This window comes from Ischnura elegans, chromosome 12 (assembly GCF_921293095.1).
Source record: "Ischnura elegans chromosome 12, ioIscEleg1.1, whole genome shotgun sequence".
Lineage (NCBI taxonomy): Eukaryota > Metazoa > Arthropoda > Insecta > Odonata > Coenagrionidae > Ischnura > Ischnura elegans.
The window spans coordinates 36,787,902-36,806,006 of NC_060257.1; the positions used below are offsets into that span (position 1 = coordinate 36,787,902).

The 18,105-nt window shown below is 36.6% G+C and overlaps 1 protein-coding gene across 1 annotated transcript in view; it reads right to left on the reverse strand.

The window, feature by feature from the left end:
- The window catches only part of LOC124169051 (aquaporin AQPAn.G), a 171,300-nt gene that overhangs the window by 14,199 nt on the left and 138,996 nt on the right, over window positions 1-18,105 (reverse strand). Inside the window, exon 7 of the mRNA XM_046547521.1 lies at window positions 11,166-11,246. Coding sequence (XP_046403477.1) covers window positions 11,166-11,246 — 81 coding nt within the window. The remainder of the gene's footprint in view (window positions 1-11,165; window positions 11,247-18,105) is intronic.

Genomic DNA, 18,105 nt, shown 5'->3' on the forward strand with positions numbered 1-18,105 from the left:
GAGATCTTCGAGAGAGAATCCGGGCGTGCGACAGGAGAGCGAACTACAGGACGGCAAGGGACGGAGGGAGATTGCTCCACAAGCGGTGCACCGGTGGTGACACAACAACACGTGGTCCCCTACCGAATGATTGATACTTTCCTCTCCCAACACGCGGAACGGAAAAAGCCAGCCGTTGTGCCAAGCGGTTTAAATTAATATGCGTCCTTTGCTACAGCAGAGACCTGAGACGGGGAGGGTTTGTCTCACGCTCTCTAATTGGTCTCATTTTTATCCAATTTTTTTTCTTTAAACCTTGCATACGGAAGGTTTTCAATATTTTCATTGTTCTCCTCGCGTAATGCTTTTAAATTAGGCTAGTGGGATCGCTAAATGTGAGTATAATTATTATTGTTAAAGTACTCTAACGATTAAAGTAGGTTTCCATGGAGTAATTTAGAAGCATTCTGGTGTCCTCCTCTTCCTTCATGTGCCCTCTTCAATTCATAGTAAGACCTCTTTTTCCCTTTCATTAAAAATGAAACTATTCTCTTCCTTCTACTCCTTCTACCTAATGTAAATGTGGATTTGTTACCTAAATATTTACCCAAATGATGAGGAACAAAATGAATATCTAAACGCCAGATGTATTCATTAACGGCCAGTTGCTAGGACGAAAAAACCTTATCAGAATCATCCGGAATTAACGCGGAAAACACAAGATATCTCAGTATAAATTTCTCCCATATAGCAAATAAAATATATCAGAACGCTGGATAAGTTTGAACTTAGCCCTAAAATTTGTATTTTAATGAATACTCGTGATGCAACTATATAAGAGCCGAACTTGGCGAAAACATAATTGAACACTTCTATGTCTTCCAGGGGGTATGTCTTTGACCCAGCTGGAAATCTGTAAAGCCTGCACATTTGCTCTGCGCCGGGAAAGTCATTAACGAAAACATCTATTATACCGTAAAATATTTTAAAGAAATTTGAGAACATTCTGGCGTAAGGGAAACTCGAATGAAACATGAGATAAACATCACGTGGTATATTTAATTGACGCTGTTACAAGTGATTCATTGCTCCTGAGGGTTAGACGCGCCGTATATAATTGTATCTCCCAGTGAGAATTCTCGGATTTGGTTTCAAATTCCTCGCGTGGAAGATAATATTTTCATTTTGAATTGTGTCACCAACTCGTGGTGGGATGAAATATTATTCTCTCGTAGGTGGAAAATCAGCATCTTATTCTCGTCTCTGATATTCGACTCATTAATTTTCAAATAAGTTCTGCGAAAGTTACTAATTTTTCTTTACATCATTTTCGCAATCTTCTGGTTGGCCGACTTATTCATTGAATAACGAACGGCGAAAAATAACACGGAGCTAAAACGATTGCCTTCTGTTTCGTCGACGGTCAAAATACAGTCATCTCCCACCTGCGCATCCTTAGAGCATTATATTAATATTCACAACTCACTGGGATACGTGAATTAACTTTTATTTTCATTCCGAGTAACCATGAATATTTCATACGCAATAAGATCGACAATTCATTTACAAAAGATATGAACGTGCTGATTCTCGAGTTGTTCCCCATTTCAAATCTGAATGAGGGGTATCTTCCACGTAATTTACTCCCGCAATTAAATTAAAATGTTTATCTGCCACACTTGCAGGTACATTTCGCTGGTGATTCAAGGTGATCCACGAACCCTTCTGACTTACAACACAAGCTTAGTAAATGCAACGCAATATCTCGTATAGACAACTGAGAACCTCACGAGTCTTGAATATTTCACCTATTTACGCGCACTTCCACTCTCGTGTTTAAGATAAGCATCAAATCTTACCGGTGACATGCCAACCGCATGGTAACCTAAAAGGCTGGGCGTTCCACAGAGGAGCAAATGTATCCGGGTTCAATATCCGGGAATTGTCTTATATACCCCGCTGTTAAAAAACTGTGCGATTCAAACACGGAAAAATTAAATCAAACCTAATAGTTGATTGTCATAATTTCCGAGCTCGTATGTACAGCTAATTATAACATAACCTCATCAGTTATCCAATACGAGTGTGGCAAATATTAAGAAAAGCTCATAAGAGACATCAAACACGTGATTATGCTAAGCCAAATCAAATATTTTTTTGCACGAGGCGGTGATCGCATTTTGCCTATCGACGAAACAATATATTCGCTTTCATTTCCACATTCGTTTACCAAGCTTTCTTTTCGTTTATTATAACACAATGAAAAAATCTCGCACACTAAATTTAGCGTTAGTCTAGGGCTGAAAGAAGTGAATTGATGGAATTTTATGTACAGTTTTCCGTCTGTACAATTTTCAAATAAAAATGAAGGCAATAATGAAAATAATTCTGTTATAACTGCTTATTGAAGGTTTTCAGCGGTCACACCCTGACAGTCAAATGGAAGGTAAATAAGAAAAGTTCAATGGAGGAAGTGTCCAGAAATTTTAATTTTAAGAGATATTTCAGAGATAAACGTGTTTCATGGCACATTTTCTGTCGTAATGAATTTATGTAGTCATTATTTCGTGTACAGGATTCAATCCTTCCATTTACAGCTTCTTGGAAACCCCCAATTCCTAATATGACCGCAAAGTTAGATCCTTTCCAAAATCCTCAAAAATTGCTTAAGAAACAGTAAACCTGCGCCATATGTCGGCATATGAACTGGCCGAAAACCTCAAGTCCTTTTTGTTATCCATGATCACAGTTTCATTTTCGAATTTATATGTTTATGAATTTTTTTGTGAGGTAGACAAATTCTCACTGGTAATCGCAACGATTCATCTAACGGGCACGGCTACCCTCTGTCGGCAGATATTTGGAAGTAAAGAGAATGTGGTAATATGTAATCATAGAGGCTAAATTGGTAAACCGGAGAACCTAAATAAAAGATTCCCACGAAAAACTTGTGGAAAAAAATTATTACAACTCAGAAAAGTAAGAGGGTCGATTATTTTGGTTACAAGCTGATGCCTCTCAAATTGACGGAATAATGGAAAGGTGATTTTGGAGATAGGATTGAGGTGTAACACCTCAGGTAAAATAAAATGAATGCGTAGTCCGTGTCTTATAAGGAATTTAAATAATCGTCAGTCTCGTTAAATCAGCAAAGAAGTGAGAAATTGGTGTGCAATACACTCAAAACATGACTGAGTATCCAAATTTCTGCATTTGGGAGCTTTCCTCATAATAACTTTTCAACCAGCCGATAATATAGTATGGCATAAGAAAGAATTGACGGTGATCGTGTCTAACTCTTGAATAACCAAAGTTGGGGAAAGGGAATTTCATTTTGCTCATTGTCAGGTATTGAGTTGGAAGGTCGAGAATATTATTTTGCTTCGCTGTTTGCTTCCGTAATGTGCTCATCATCAGTTATGAAAAAAGCTAAGGACCATACGTTGTCAATTCCTTATCATCCGATTTATTTTTTGAACTTATTTGGCGTGCATTCATAAATTCAACTGCTTCGGCACTTGGTTTTAATAGCAAAAATAAGAATAGTTTTAGTCATTTTGCAATTTTTCATGTAAGAGCTAACTTTTTTATCCTTTTAGCCAACATATAATATATATACTAAATCTAAATTGATATGCATAACATGTTGTTATATTGGATTTAGTAGAGAGTAAAATTTCTACACAAGCACTCTCTGTTGCTAGGAGTTAGTCTGTGATGTTTTCTTTCTTTTTGCTGTAACATATAATCACCTTCACATTTTAATTTGGACTTAACAACATTTTGGCCCTTGCCTAATATCAATCTGTAGGTTTTGTGCTCCCAGATAGTCTCTTTTCCAATTATAGATAGTTGGTCTACAAAAGTTGTCTTATTGGTGTCCTTTAGTTTGTTAGTCATAGTGTGTGGTTGAATTAGACACGGATTGTTTCCTACTCATCATAGGCATGTGCATGGAAAATGGGTTCCAAATCGTTTTTTAAACGCTTAGAGAAGGAAATCCAAGAAAACCAAATAAAGAAATGATTCCATGAATCATTTTCATTTATAGCCTCGGTAGCCATCGAAGGTTCAAATTTTGATTTTTTTCCTCAACATACCATTGACTGAGAAATGAAAGAAGTAAGTTTCAAAGAATAATTGGAGTTTATAGCATTTCTTCAAACATCTTGAACTAGCCATTCTACCGATTTCTCGATCTATGATAAACCGTGACTCACCTCTGAAAATTGCCTTTAGATGAAAAGGATTTATAAATCGCTGGAAAAGTAGTGGACGCCCTTAATTAGTCGAGGCGATAATGGTTTGTAAAGAGGCCTCTTTTGAGAAATTTCCCAAGTGTTCCCTTTCATGTAACACCTGCCTTTCCAAAAATTCTCCGAAGAAAAATGGGATATTTTTAAGCGGAAAGTGTGGTATTTTTATTTTTCCAATCTCACCTCTCGACCTCCCTCTCTTGCACTCCTCGCAGCAGCATTGCTTTGTAAGCGGCAAAACCTTTCACGCCAGCCAAAGAGAACCCCGGTCCCTTTCCAAAGTGGTAAGCTAACACCTGTGTGGTGTATTCCTCCCAAGATCTCCTATCGGACGGCATTTTCCGAAGTTTCGTGCGAGCTGGGCTAAAAAAAAATGAACGTGCTGTTTCTCGAGTTGTATTCCGTTTCCAGTCTGAAATAATCTTTTCTCCACATAATTTACCATCAGCGATGTAATTAAAATTGTGTGCGCGTGAGAGGCACTCAATTATTCACTCACTTATTCTTTCAGCACTAGGCTGGCGATGAATTTAATCTGCAAGACTTTTTAGTGTATCATCACAATCGTAGTAAAAGTTTGAAAAATGTGGGTGGAAATAAAATAATACACCGGAAGAAATTTCGGAGAAATTATATTTCATGGTCAATTCAAAGTATCGAGCAATACAGGGATAAAATTTCGACAAATCGTTGTTTGGCATTATTTTTTCTGACAATGTGTTCAAAAGTTGAATCTAATTGATGGCGATTTTTCTATGGATCTAATCTATATTTTAAATAAATAAAGCCATGTTGGTTATGCATCGCTGGTAATTCGTGTATTAGTAGTATCTACGGTAATTAGTGTACTTACTTTTAGCGTAGGTTTTATATACTCCGTTATTAATTTGTGTATTCCGTTTCCGATCCGAAGGATGGAGAGCCTTTAGTCCGCATCATTTATTGTCGGTGATGTAATTAAAATGGTGTTAGCGTGTGAGGCACTCATTCACTTCTTTCAGCACTAGGCTAGCGATGAATTTATTCTGCAAGACTTTCAATTGTATAATCACAAACGTAAATAAGGTTAGAAACATGAAGGTGGAAATGAGGTAATGCACCGAAAGAGAAAACATTATCTTCCTTGGTCAATTAAGTATCGAGCCATTTACGGGAAAAATTTCAATAAATCATTGTTTCGCTTCGGTTTTTCTGTAAATATGTTCAGAAGTTGAATCTAATTGATGGTGCTTTTCTTCAGATCTATTCTATATTTTCAATAAGGAAATCTACGTTGTTTATGTATCTCAGTAACGGCTGTAAGTGTACTAGTTAATTACAGCGAAAGAAATCCCCTAGCATTAGGCTGTTACTGTTTTTAGCAGGAATGCAGGAAAAATTGTCCAATTTTCAATCTTAAAGTCGTCACCGAGAATATCTATGGGTAGAGATTATGTATTATATTAGGCAATACCTCTCAATATACTATAAGTTGCATTCAAGAAATTTTGTTAATAAACCCTTTCTGTACTTTTAAGTGCTACCAATTTTACTCCGTGACTCCAAGTTAGCAAATGCACGAGTACATAACATCTCATAATTGAATACGCATAAAAACAGATTTTCTACCGGAAGAATTATTTATTTTAGTTTTTGAAATAGGTTGTGAGAACTGTGCTTTTGATGAAGCGATTGCGAGTAATTATTCATAACAAGTATAGATTTATTCGTGTGTGCTATTTGAGATTTAAACGATAACTAATTCCAGGATGCAGGATCCACAATAGAAGGATACCGCAAATTAATCTTGATTAATCTTAGAATGCAATTGGACTTTTAAAATTTGATTCGAAAGCATAGATCCATCTATGCCCAGCTATGTAATTTCATGCATTTAGCTGGTATGGGATGTTGAGGGGGTAGAACGTGCGTTCATTTGCGGCGAAGAAATTTGTGTGATAGGCGTTGAAATCTCTATGGCAACCGTTGAAATCTCCCAGGAAACGAGTTGAAGTTTTATTAATTGCTGTTTTTTTACAATGTGAAATAAGAGGAGGAGAATAAGGAATATAGGAGGAGTTATACTAGGAGAATTAGTTTGTAAAATAATTTGTTTCCATAAAAATAGTCTCTGCTTCGTGAAATATTTGCTGAGATTTATTATTTTTTCTTTTGTTCAATTTATCGATGGTTCGAAAGGAAAATAAAAGGCAATTCATACACATAGTTAGTTGTAAATAAAAATAAGTCTGCGGGAATACGAAGGATTTACTAACGAAAATTTTGGCGATAATATCTCGTGTGTTAAATCGACCTACGGGTTTTACTGTGTGGTATTTTGTAACACTACAATAATTTCGTTTATGCTTGATTTGATTCCTTGCATAAGATAAAAAAATTCTATTCAACATATGCATCGCTCATTTAACGTATTTCATGATTCTTATGTTTCTTAGATTATTATATAATTTTTTATAGAATATTAAGATTGGTATCTCTGTAGTAACATCAATATTCAATATTTAAGTTAATGGCTAACGAATGATGCATGTGCAGTCTCCGTCTTTATTAACATCTAAGACGTAAATGTTTATTTTCCGGCTGTTTGAACCTTAAGATTCGCAATGGATGATGTTGCAAATTTTTTCGTCTCAGTTAGGGTGACAAAACTGGCTACGTTTTCAGTTCGTATATTTACGAGAAAATAATTTGAGTGAGGTTCAGGTTTTTACGTTTAAATCTATCGTGTAAGTATCGCTTTGCAGTTTTATTTAATTTCAATCCAAATGTATTTCAATACATTCTATCGGTATTCCACTCTTATTTTAGGAGCGCTCAAGCATATGTGTAGTGGGGCCAAGTTTAATTTAGAATATCGATTTTATGCTAATTTATCTTTGCCAGATAATTTTTTCTCCAAAATATGAAATTTTTAGTCGGATCACGTCGTATAATTTATTAGTCTTCTTCTTACAACATCCTTTTAATTCATCGGCAAAAAATAATGACGTCAGAGATGAATGAACCAGTGGCACATTGTGCCACTTAAACTTGCTTGCTATTGTAATACCGAGTTTTGTTCGTAGGTTGTAAACCACCTGGTTTACGAGTTTATAATTAGCCTCATGAATTTCTCCAATCTCATTTATATGGATTTATGGCGACAGAGAAAAGCAGAAAAACCGGTCTTCATTATACCAAGTTTAGCGAGGTATTCGTGGTATCGTAAGAATGACTGCTGTAAGTGGAAAATATATTCGCCCATATTGTTCAAAATATTGAGCAGTAGAGTACGTTTGCACTCAGCAGCCGGTGGATTTGATGAATTAAACTATCATTTCTCGTGTCCCGATTAGTGGTAAAAATTACAATGGGTCTGCGTAAAAGTTAATGGCTCTAGTCAGTAAAAAAGAAATTTATGATGCATTTTCAAACGAAAAAAACTCAGTCATACATAAATTAGTAATAAACGATATTTACGTAAGATCTCGACTTATTATGAACGTGTGAAATAAATTTTCTTTAACGTTTTGTCATCCGAAGAATTGGACCTAACTTAAATAATTCTGCGATGCGTAATTGCCTGCGCATTGTCCTGAAAAATTAAGGCCCTTGGTTTGATTATTGATTGAGGAGATTTTTTTCTCGTGGGAATAAATTTGAATTTTGGTGTCGTTAGTATGGCGCGCAATCTTTGCACGGTTTGCACTTTTGATATGTAAGTTCGAATAACAGATAAAAACGAAGGTAACTGGATAGGGAAATATAAAATTTGATGCTTGGCAAGTTAGGAGAGGAAAGGAAATGGATGGGAGTTGTTTCGTGGCAATGTGCGAGGATGATCAGCTGTAGAATATTCTCATGATCTCGTGGAAGTGATCAATGTATATTTGAATTATCTGGTGAATGAAGGCGAAAAGTAATTACATCAGACTTCAGGTATGTTCAATTGGCACATTGTGCCGCTTAAACGTGTTTGCTATTGTTGATACTGAGTTGTGTTCGTAGGTTATAAACCGCCTGATTCACGAGTTTATAATTAGACTCATGAATGTGTTAACTTTATTTATATTTACGACTTACTAGTTACATGAATTATCTTTTATTTTCGTTTCGAACGACCATCAATTTATTTAAGCAAATCTTGAATATGCATCGAAGATAGATATCATATTCGTTGTTTAGAGTGAATCAGCGAAAGAAATACACATATCCCCCAAAATTTCAGTGGTTAAAAGTATTGACTGACGTTAATATTGATAATTTTCCATGATGTTACTGGTCGTCGTTAAATTAGAATATTTGGAGGGGGTTATTTGCCTATTTTTGGTAAACTTAGGCATCATTATTAGTTTCTCTAATGAGAGAACGGTGAAGTATTTGGTAACAAGTAGAAGAAATTCTTCATTTTATTGTACATCTATCTTTGGTGTTCCCTCGAAGTTACATATCCGTGCTATTCACCTTCCCCGAACTGGTTTTCGTCGTTAATCTGTTTCCTATTCCCGTCGCATTTTAAATCCTCATATCATTCACCCTAATCTCTTTTATCCTTTCGTCTACTTAAGTACCATGAGACTTCACTAACCATATGAAAATTTCACAATGTTAAATTTCTCGTAATTAATTATTTCCTGCTCTTCAACGCCTAGTTCGTCTGGATAGCCATATTTAACCACTTTCGTGTTGTGTGGCGCTTAAAATTTTATCATTGGTACAATATATGATTATAAATATAAAATTAAGCGCCATGGCAGTTTTATTTTATGGTCACGAAAGCTAGGACGGCTGAACGTCTTGCAAAGCGGCACTCTAAGCAAATAAATCGAAGTAATTCAAATCTACTTTCAGTTGAGATTACTGTTTGAGTGAGACCCTTCCCACTAAACGCCGTTTTGCATGGGGCACGTACTTGCACAATCTGACGTGTGTACGAAGATGCAGTCAAAATTGCGTCGTGTACAGCGGTGAATTGCTAGACCACATGCGAGAATGCGTGGACGTGAGATGGCAAAATAGCCCCTGCTCTAATTTCGTTCATGCATTCGCGCAATTCCTCGCCATTTTAGAAATTAATGCAGTTATAACCTGCGCAATTCCGTACCCCGTGTCAAACGGCCTTAAGTAGCATGGTTTTGGGAGAAACTCCGTGGATTGCATCTCTGAAAAAAAACTGACGATGGTCTACATCCATGAGGATTGCAAAGTTAGCGGTAACTGGTCCGAGAAGCTATAAAAGGGCATGGTTGAGAGTCAAAATCACTTGGTTCTCTCCCTTGTAAACCTGAACAGAAATGTAAAGACGACTTCGTTGACTTCCATAGAGGTAATTTTCAGGTACAATACTCAGGTACTTGGTATACATCAATCCACTACGCTATACTACGATACACTAGACTAATACAATACGCAGGTACTTGAAAATGACCTCTATGGATCGAAACATGTCGTACCAAGAAAAAGAATCAGTGGAAGTCAACGAAGTCGTCTTTTCATTTGTGAATATCAACTTCCACATAGTTGAGCCTGATACCATCGAACGCACCAGTACAGAATATACGCCCACTGGAAATAGGCTTAGTTGAGAAGTTTTCATCATGCGCTTGTACGTTAGCCCTCCTATTTTTATCTCCTTGAAACGCTAATTACGTAAACTTTATAAAAACCGATCTATAAAATATCTATGATGATGATCCTAATGAAGAACAGGTGGGCGGATAAAGTTTCCAATTAGCGAATAACCCCAATTCTCTTGGGAAATGATTCAGTTAAGCAACTGTGAAAGCTGCAGAATTTCTAGCGATAAAAAAATGTGCGGAACATAAGAGGGGAGAACCTTGTCGAACACTGGGCGTGGTTGACAAAGCGTGTGTGTGAGTGTGCCTCCCTCGATATTTTCCGGAATGCATCCCCTGTCTCGACGGTTTTGCCTCTAAGCGACACTTTCCGGCAGCAAGGCGATATGGAGACAGCAAAAATGAGATTATACGAGGTCCGTCGTGTGTTCGGGAATGCTTGTCCCAAAAAGCGGTCACAAGCCACGTTTAGAAGTTGGGACGTGTGTGGGCGGGGTATTAACCTGCGCCTATAATCTGAGACTTGAAAGTTTGGTATACGTCAGTGAGTGATAGCCAATATGACTGTCTTATGTTTGTTCCACCCACACGAAATGCTTCCTACTCCTTACAGAAATATACTTTACCTAAACTTCCACCCTTTCGGCACAATAAATAGGTTTTCTGATATAATATGCATCTGTATTCATAGTTTTGAAGTTTGGAAGACAATATTTCAAATTCTAACACTAAAAAATGCTAACATTTTAGGTTAAAAATCATTGCACAGTAGATAGCTGGTAATTAATACTTTTGTAAAATTTCTAAAACGTTTAAAGTATACCGGGACTAGCCGCGGTGATAACTTTTACGGGAGTCACCCGCAATGCACAATCGCCCGGTCAAGGCGGATGATTTTTTCTCTGTGGATCTTTCGTCTGAAACGTTTTATGGAAAATAACTGTAATGGTAGGTGTGCTTAACTACAATAGACCCTGAAAAAATTCATTGGTACTCGTAGAGTTACAAATTTTGAAAATCAACTTTACCCAAGTTGAAATACTTTTTCTTAGTACTTTACCCTTCCTGGGATATGCACAAGATGTGTTCAGAGTGAACTCAAGGTATGAAGAGGATGAAATCCCGAATTTTCACCGTAGGATTTTCCTTTACCTTTGAGTTGTTAAGACATGAAGGCATCCGCGACGAATAAACCCATTCTTACATTTTTTGATAATCAAATTACGCTTAATACTGCAGAAATACCTGCATCATGTTAAAAGGATATCCCGTCGGGGTTCTTGCAATATTCTGGTCAAAATTGTTCGAGTTCTGTTCTAGAAATTATTCGAGTTGGAAACTTCTTTAGCTTCAAGAAATTATTCGAATTGCTTACCCAGTGTTGGTCCCAGGTGCCGGCAAGGACAGCGGGGCCAAAGCTCCTGGCAGGGTTCATGCTGCTTCCAGTGTACTGCACCTAAAGTTAAGAATAAAATATTAGTTTTTTTAAATGAAATTACATAATAAGCCCAGTGAGAATTCACGGGCAAAAATACTTCACAGAAAATTTCAAGGCTAAGGATCGGATATTTTAGAGGCGATTTTAGGGAGAATAACAAGTTGATAGTAGACTCAAAGAGAACTGGTAAAAATGTCTCTCATTTCTCCATGCACTTATCCCATGCAGTTAATATGATTATCCCTCAACGTGTAGATTAGTAATGAATCGATGAGACTTCTATAAATGCTTAAAAAAATTATATTTTGGAGCTATAATAGTCTTCTTTATAACTGTTCACAAATTGTTTATGCATAATGAGAGATAATAAGCAACAGTCATCGTTAGACTGCCGACTGAGTATTAGAAAAATTTATTTATCTTCGTTCTGTGATTAATTTCATTGTACTAAAAAAATACCCTTAAAATTGTATTGCCTACTATGTTTCCCTGTATTATTATTGAACAGAGTGATGTACGAGCTCATATATATATATGAGTATCATTTCATATGTCAATCGTAAGGTTTGTTTAGTGTTAGTTGGGAGTTTTCTAAGGATTCATCCTGATTCGAACCAGGGAAATTTCGGACCGTAATCCAACGCTTTACTGAATAAGCCTCAATGAACTGATATTGAAAGAGAAATAATTATTTAGCATAAAAATATATAATAGCATAAATAAGCATAGCGTATTATTTAACTATAAATCTATAAATATATAATCTATAACGTATCTATAAATCAGGATAATGTACGTGGAAAATAGTAAGAAAGCAATTCTATAATTTACACCAAAAGTTTTTTTTTAACTTCAAGGTATAAGAAAGTGGTCTGTATAACTATTGACTCTGTTTCATTTTTTAGATTAGCATAAATAAGCATTGCGTATTATTTTACTATAAATCTATAAATATATAATCTATAACGTATCTATAAATCAGGATAATGTACGTGGAAAATAGTAAGAAAGCAATTCTAATATTTACACCAAAAGTTTTTTTTAACTTCAAGGTATAAGAAAGTGGTCTGTATAACTATTGACTCTGTTTCATTTTTTAGATTTTGCTCCATGCTGTAAGTTTACTTTTATTTTAACCCGTGAGCCTCCTACGTATCATCTTTAGGGAATCCCTGGAGCCTTATCTCATCCTCGGTCTGGTGCTGCGGTAGCTTTATTTGCTAGACATCTTTCGCGCACTCTCTTACGTGGGATTGCTTAAAACCATTCATCTGCATATTCCTCGTCCGCATCACTATAAACTCGTGGGCTGATCTCACGTTATATTGAATGCCAGCTTGATCTTTTCGCATCTACTTTTGTCAGATCCGCGATCCCATCTTGTTGGCCACATTTCTGGCAAGGGCGTTGTACCGGCAAGCACGAAACGGAGTGTTTTATTCAATGCATGAACATAGGGCGAGTGGAATATTGCTGATTGCTTGGTCACGGAGGAAGTCTTTATACCCATATTGGTTGAATTATCGATTTTACGCATGAAATAGTATGAAGAAAGTTATTTTTTCTCTTATTCAATGTCCATGAGCTAAAAATTAGCATTCAGTTTGCGATGAAAATTTTTAAGTCTGTTAACGATGGAAATGTGTCTTGTTATCGAAGCCTTTTTGCTCTGATTGAAGTCACATTTATTTTTTCTGTAAGCATTTACTACAAAATACAGCCTATTAGTACCTTTTTCGTTTTTTCTTCTTTGTTAGGATATCCGAGCAGATTGTAGTGATTTCTATCTCTAATAATTTTATATTATGGCGTAATAAATAGTCTGCATACAGCATTTGTTAATGAAATACTTAAGGAATCCAAACCTCGTCTCTGATTTAGCTGTCTTTGTGAATATTGATGAGGAAATGTAACCCATGTGTCTTGTTATCGAAGCCTTTTTGCTCTGATTGAAGTCATATGTTTTTTGTTGTTTGTACTTGTTAATTCGTGATAGTCACCAGTGTTAACTAATTTAGAAGATTTTTATTTTCTTGCCATAGTGAAGTTAACTGATGATGAATAAAAGGTAGTTGTACTTTTCCACAATTATTTAATGCGTAATGTTTCGGCACACGGAACCATCGTCTTGTTAATTTTTATTTAAAATGAAATTTATCGTTGCTAATAATTAAAATTGGTACTTACAGTGAAAAAACGAATAAATATTTGTAATGTTCAGTCGGCAGTCTAACGAATAATATTGCTCATTATCTACGATTATACGAAGGCAAACAATTTTTTGACAGTGATGAGTGGTATAGTTCCGAAATATAAGCACTTTGTATAAGAATTTGTAGGAGTCAAATGAATTCAATGAATGAATCCATTTGTGCGTTGAGAGATAACCTTATTAACAGCATGTGATAACTGCATTAAGAGATGAGGGATGCCAATGCAACCAAATCTGAAAATTTTAGTTGAAAAAAAGGAAAATTTATGGGGAATTTCACGAAGTATTTTAATCAGAAGACTTGATTTTTAACTGTTTATGTCATCAACTGGTGTTTTCAACAAGAATTGTCTCGGTTACAAATTTGCACTTACATTATTGAAAGAGAATCATTTTAACCCATTTCTTTATTTGATTGTTTCTTAATTAATTTATTTCTTTATTTATTTGTTTTTGTCGTGGAAGAGATATTGGTTAATTAAACACTTCTCGTCTGATTTGCGGCAATTTTTTTTAACACGAAAGGTATTGAGAAATAATTTCTTACTTTTTCTACCGAAATTTAATTTCGTCTGATCTAGTTCTATTATAAAACGTCTGGTGCAATTATTTTTGTTTTTGCTTCGAAGAGGATCTTGAAAAGATAATTGTATAGAAGGGACCTCATTTCCAAATAGGATTCGCCTCTCGCTTTATCTGCACTTTGTGGATTCAGTTGACTTTCTAAAAGTATTTGAGCAGCCTATTTTGAGTGCACGACCCAAGGAGATCGATCACACTCCTCAGTTTCCAGATGATTTCGTTGTATCATGGGAACGGAGCGCTCACGTAAACTATCCATCATTGAGCCAATGTCTATCACCCAATTCAGCATGCTTGCTATCCTGCTAAACTGTAAGCCGAAGATTGCTGGCTCAACTCCGCCAACTACCGATACACCCTTGACCGCCCGCCGAGGACTTAATCACCCTAGCATTTCCCCTTTCCCCATTACCCAACTGAAGACGCGTAGTCGAGAAAAAATAAAATAGATAAAAATTTTGTTCCAGCTTTTCATTCAATCGCTACACGGTTCCCATGATTTGGAAATGGATCCGCCGTGAGCTGCCTATCAAAGTCATCTTCAGTGTCAGCTTAATTTCCTATCACAAACCAATTTGTTAGCGGCTATTTCAAACTAATCTCCTCCAAATTGGACTGCTGGTATTAAGAGAGCATGTTGGGCATAGAATGAAACATTGTCTGACGAGTCTTCGCTGGCGGAACAGAAACAAGTTTTGAAATTTGTTCTCAGCCGTTAGGAGAAGGAAAGAGGTGCACCCTGTAACCTAGAGGTCGAAGTTCAATTCTTAAGCGTAAAAAACTTGTGATTGCGTAAATTTACCTGTTAATTCGTGTGAAATCGGCCACTCAGGATTGATGATTAATTTTTTTATGTTCTACTTATAAGTTAACCAAAGCTACGAAGCTGACACTGCTGCGATTCACCTCATCCACTACCACAGCGGAAATTGCTTGCCTCTTGGATAAAATAATTCCGTTGGAGTTAACTTAATTGTGTACTTTCATATCTTATTGAACTTTTCCAATAACCTAAGAATTATCAATAATAAGTCCAGCAAAGTTCGTATGAGAATTTTAATATTTTGTGTTGTGAAAGAAGTAAATGAAACAAATATATTTACAGGGCAAACCCCTGTTCGATTTCGAAGCAGTCGAATGTTGTGTGAGCTATTTACTTTTTGGCATGAATTTTATTGAGGAGGATCCTCAAGTCGGCCTCTAAATGTGTTGTCACCCATCACTTATTTAAATGGCTTTGCGGAAGTTGCCGAAATTTATATTCACGATAATGTGCTCTATCAAATTCATGAATTTACAGTGTTATTCCTCGCAACTGTAAACACTATATTGCAAAATATTGGAAATATCGTCGCTGCACTGCGGACATTTATGAAAACCGATTAATGGGCGACCAATGTGTTATCAGAAATCAACCATCTATGGGATGGAATGGGGCCTCATCTGTGTAGTCCCCTTGATTTTAGGAATCCAACTCTTTCATTTTTCTTTTCCCTATGGGTACCGATGACTTAAAGAGGTGTCCGATATTCGACAACGAAAGCTGCAGATTCGAAGTATCTGTATCTTTCATTATCGAATCATTCCAATTCGCTTGCGAATAAAATAAAATTTTATGTCAAGTCGATATGATTCGAATTCAAAGCAGTCGAGTGATCTGAGAGCTACTCGCATTCACGTATATTTCATGTATAAATGTAATTGTATGCAACTTTTATATTGACTTTAGCCTTGCAGATGTCTGTATTTGCCAATGGTGAAACAAATTTATTATCATTATATAGTTTTAGCAATCCAAGGAAAAGTTTCTCCTAGTCATTGTTGAGTTAACGTCTCATGCGTTGCTGATAATCGACAACAAAGCTTAGTATTCGAAGTATCTGTATCTTTCATTATCGAATCATTGCAATTCGCAAGCGAATCAAATCAAATTTCAAGCTGATTCGATTCCGAAGCAGTCGAATGTTCTGCTACCTATCTATTTAGTTTTAGGAATAAATTTCTTTCTTAAAGAGGTATTGACATTCGACATGAAAACTGCAGATTCGAAGTATCTCTCTCTATAATTATCGAATCATTCCAATTTGCTAACGAACGAAATCAAATTTCGTCAAGTTGACTCGATTTCGAAGCAGTCGAATGTTCTGCGAGCTATGTAGTTTTAGGAATCCATCATCTTCACATTTTTCTCTTCCCAATGTGTACCGAATGCTTAACTGCACATCTCAACGAGTGTTGAGACATGCTCGCTGTTTTACTAGAGTACGAAGTAGACGCGACCGCACTTGTGCGTTTAACAACATCACTCTCTTTTCCCCCGACTTTCTCGTTACGTTACATTTCCCATTCACTCAATCCCGACACACCTGACGTCACCGTCTCGTTCGAGTTGGGTCGATAGAAGGAGAAGAAAAAAAATATCGAAAGGGTTGTGGCCGGAGGGAGTTGTGTTTGGTGTGGGGGGTATGGCAGTGTGTGGAGAACACCTCGGAGGCATTAAGTTCAAGCCATCCCGACGGCTTGGTAAGCCAGCGTGGCGTAACACTCCCCACACCATATTCACGTCTCATACCACTAGCTGGCGGCAACTTCTCCCCTCGAATTTTCAACTCTACTCCTTCCTCGGAGCTTCGCCCATTCATGTACATACATAGTCTTTCGCCGCTGAGTGAAAGGGAGAGTTTTGAGTGTTAGTTCCCGGCCTGGTCGACCTCCATTCCCGCCAATAGGCTGGGATGTCCCCCCCCCCCCTCTCAGTTATTTTTTCCTATTTTATTTTTTATTTATTTTTACATGGGTGCGCCAGTGTAAGAGTGCGGGCGATTTTTGGTCAGAGGCCGGGCCAGAACAGGTCGGCGGAGAACATCAAAAAAACTTATCTCTCCCACGGTTGTAGTCGGGTGTTCATAAGTCTCTCTCTCGCTTTTTTTATGTCTAATTCTTCGGTTTTGCTCCATTCTCATGCGCGAGTCAATGGCGTCTAAGGCAGATATTAGAGCAGGAAGTGTTTTTTTTTTCTTGTGTTGTGACTTTGATTGAATTCCACGCGGATATGTATCTTTTTAAATAATCTGATTGGATTCCTTGCTGGAGTAGTCACGTAACCCCCCTCGAGTTTTCTGTGGAACATACGGCGGGCGTGAAGTATTTTAACTGGCATGGATGTATCAGGACTAACGGTCTTTTACCGTTGCTTACAAGTTTAAAACATTTTTTTCTGATCCTTATCCCGTTTAATCGAAAAACTAGTTACCTGGTGAAAATGCAGCCGCAGACATTTATGAACCGGAGTTTTGAAATTTATAACTTACGTTCATCAAATATTAACTATTTTTAATGAAATTCGTAAGTTACCTTAAAGACTACCATGTTCTTAACATAGGTTGGTATTTTGGTGTCCAGTAGGTGAAACGTTTTTCTATTTGAAAAAGGGTTGTTAAGTAGTGCAGAAACTCTTGAGGTTGGTGAGTTATGAATGTCGTAGAATTGAAAGAAAGTATTCTTTCTGCTTGGAAATAATTGGTTCAAATACAATTAATAGTGTAAATTTTGGAGTTGCCCATACCAACATAAATTCATTCTTGCTTCAAACTGATTCGTAAGGTAAGCGTTCGAGTTTTCTCTATCGACCATAGTCTTGGGAGATTAATGATGCTATAAATTGTTTATTAAACCGCGCCAGACGTCATTGAAGCAATAAAAACAAAAATAAATTTTTAGAAATATTTTTAAATCCCCTCATTCAAAATTTCTGTAATTATTTTCTTTAGTATATTATTAAAATATTCTAAGTTAGGTTTACGAGGAGAATTTTGACAGATTACGCAATCTCCCCTCACATATTTGAATTTTCCCTTTAATTCTCAACGGGGCCGACTCTTTTTCATTATTCTTATAAATCGCATTCTCTTCTTCCCACTTCCACGCTTACAGATCATTCTTCCCCCTAACTCAGATTTTAACATTCACCTCTACTCAGTACACGCTCCATCCATACCCTGTGTCCTCAATGTTGCTCATCTATAAGTTTCCTCTCCTAACCTCTTCGAATTCGACTACTTCGAGCACTTCGACTACGTTGAA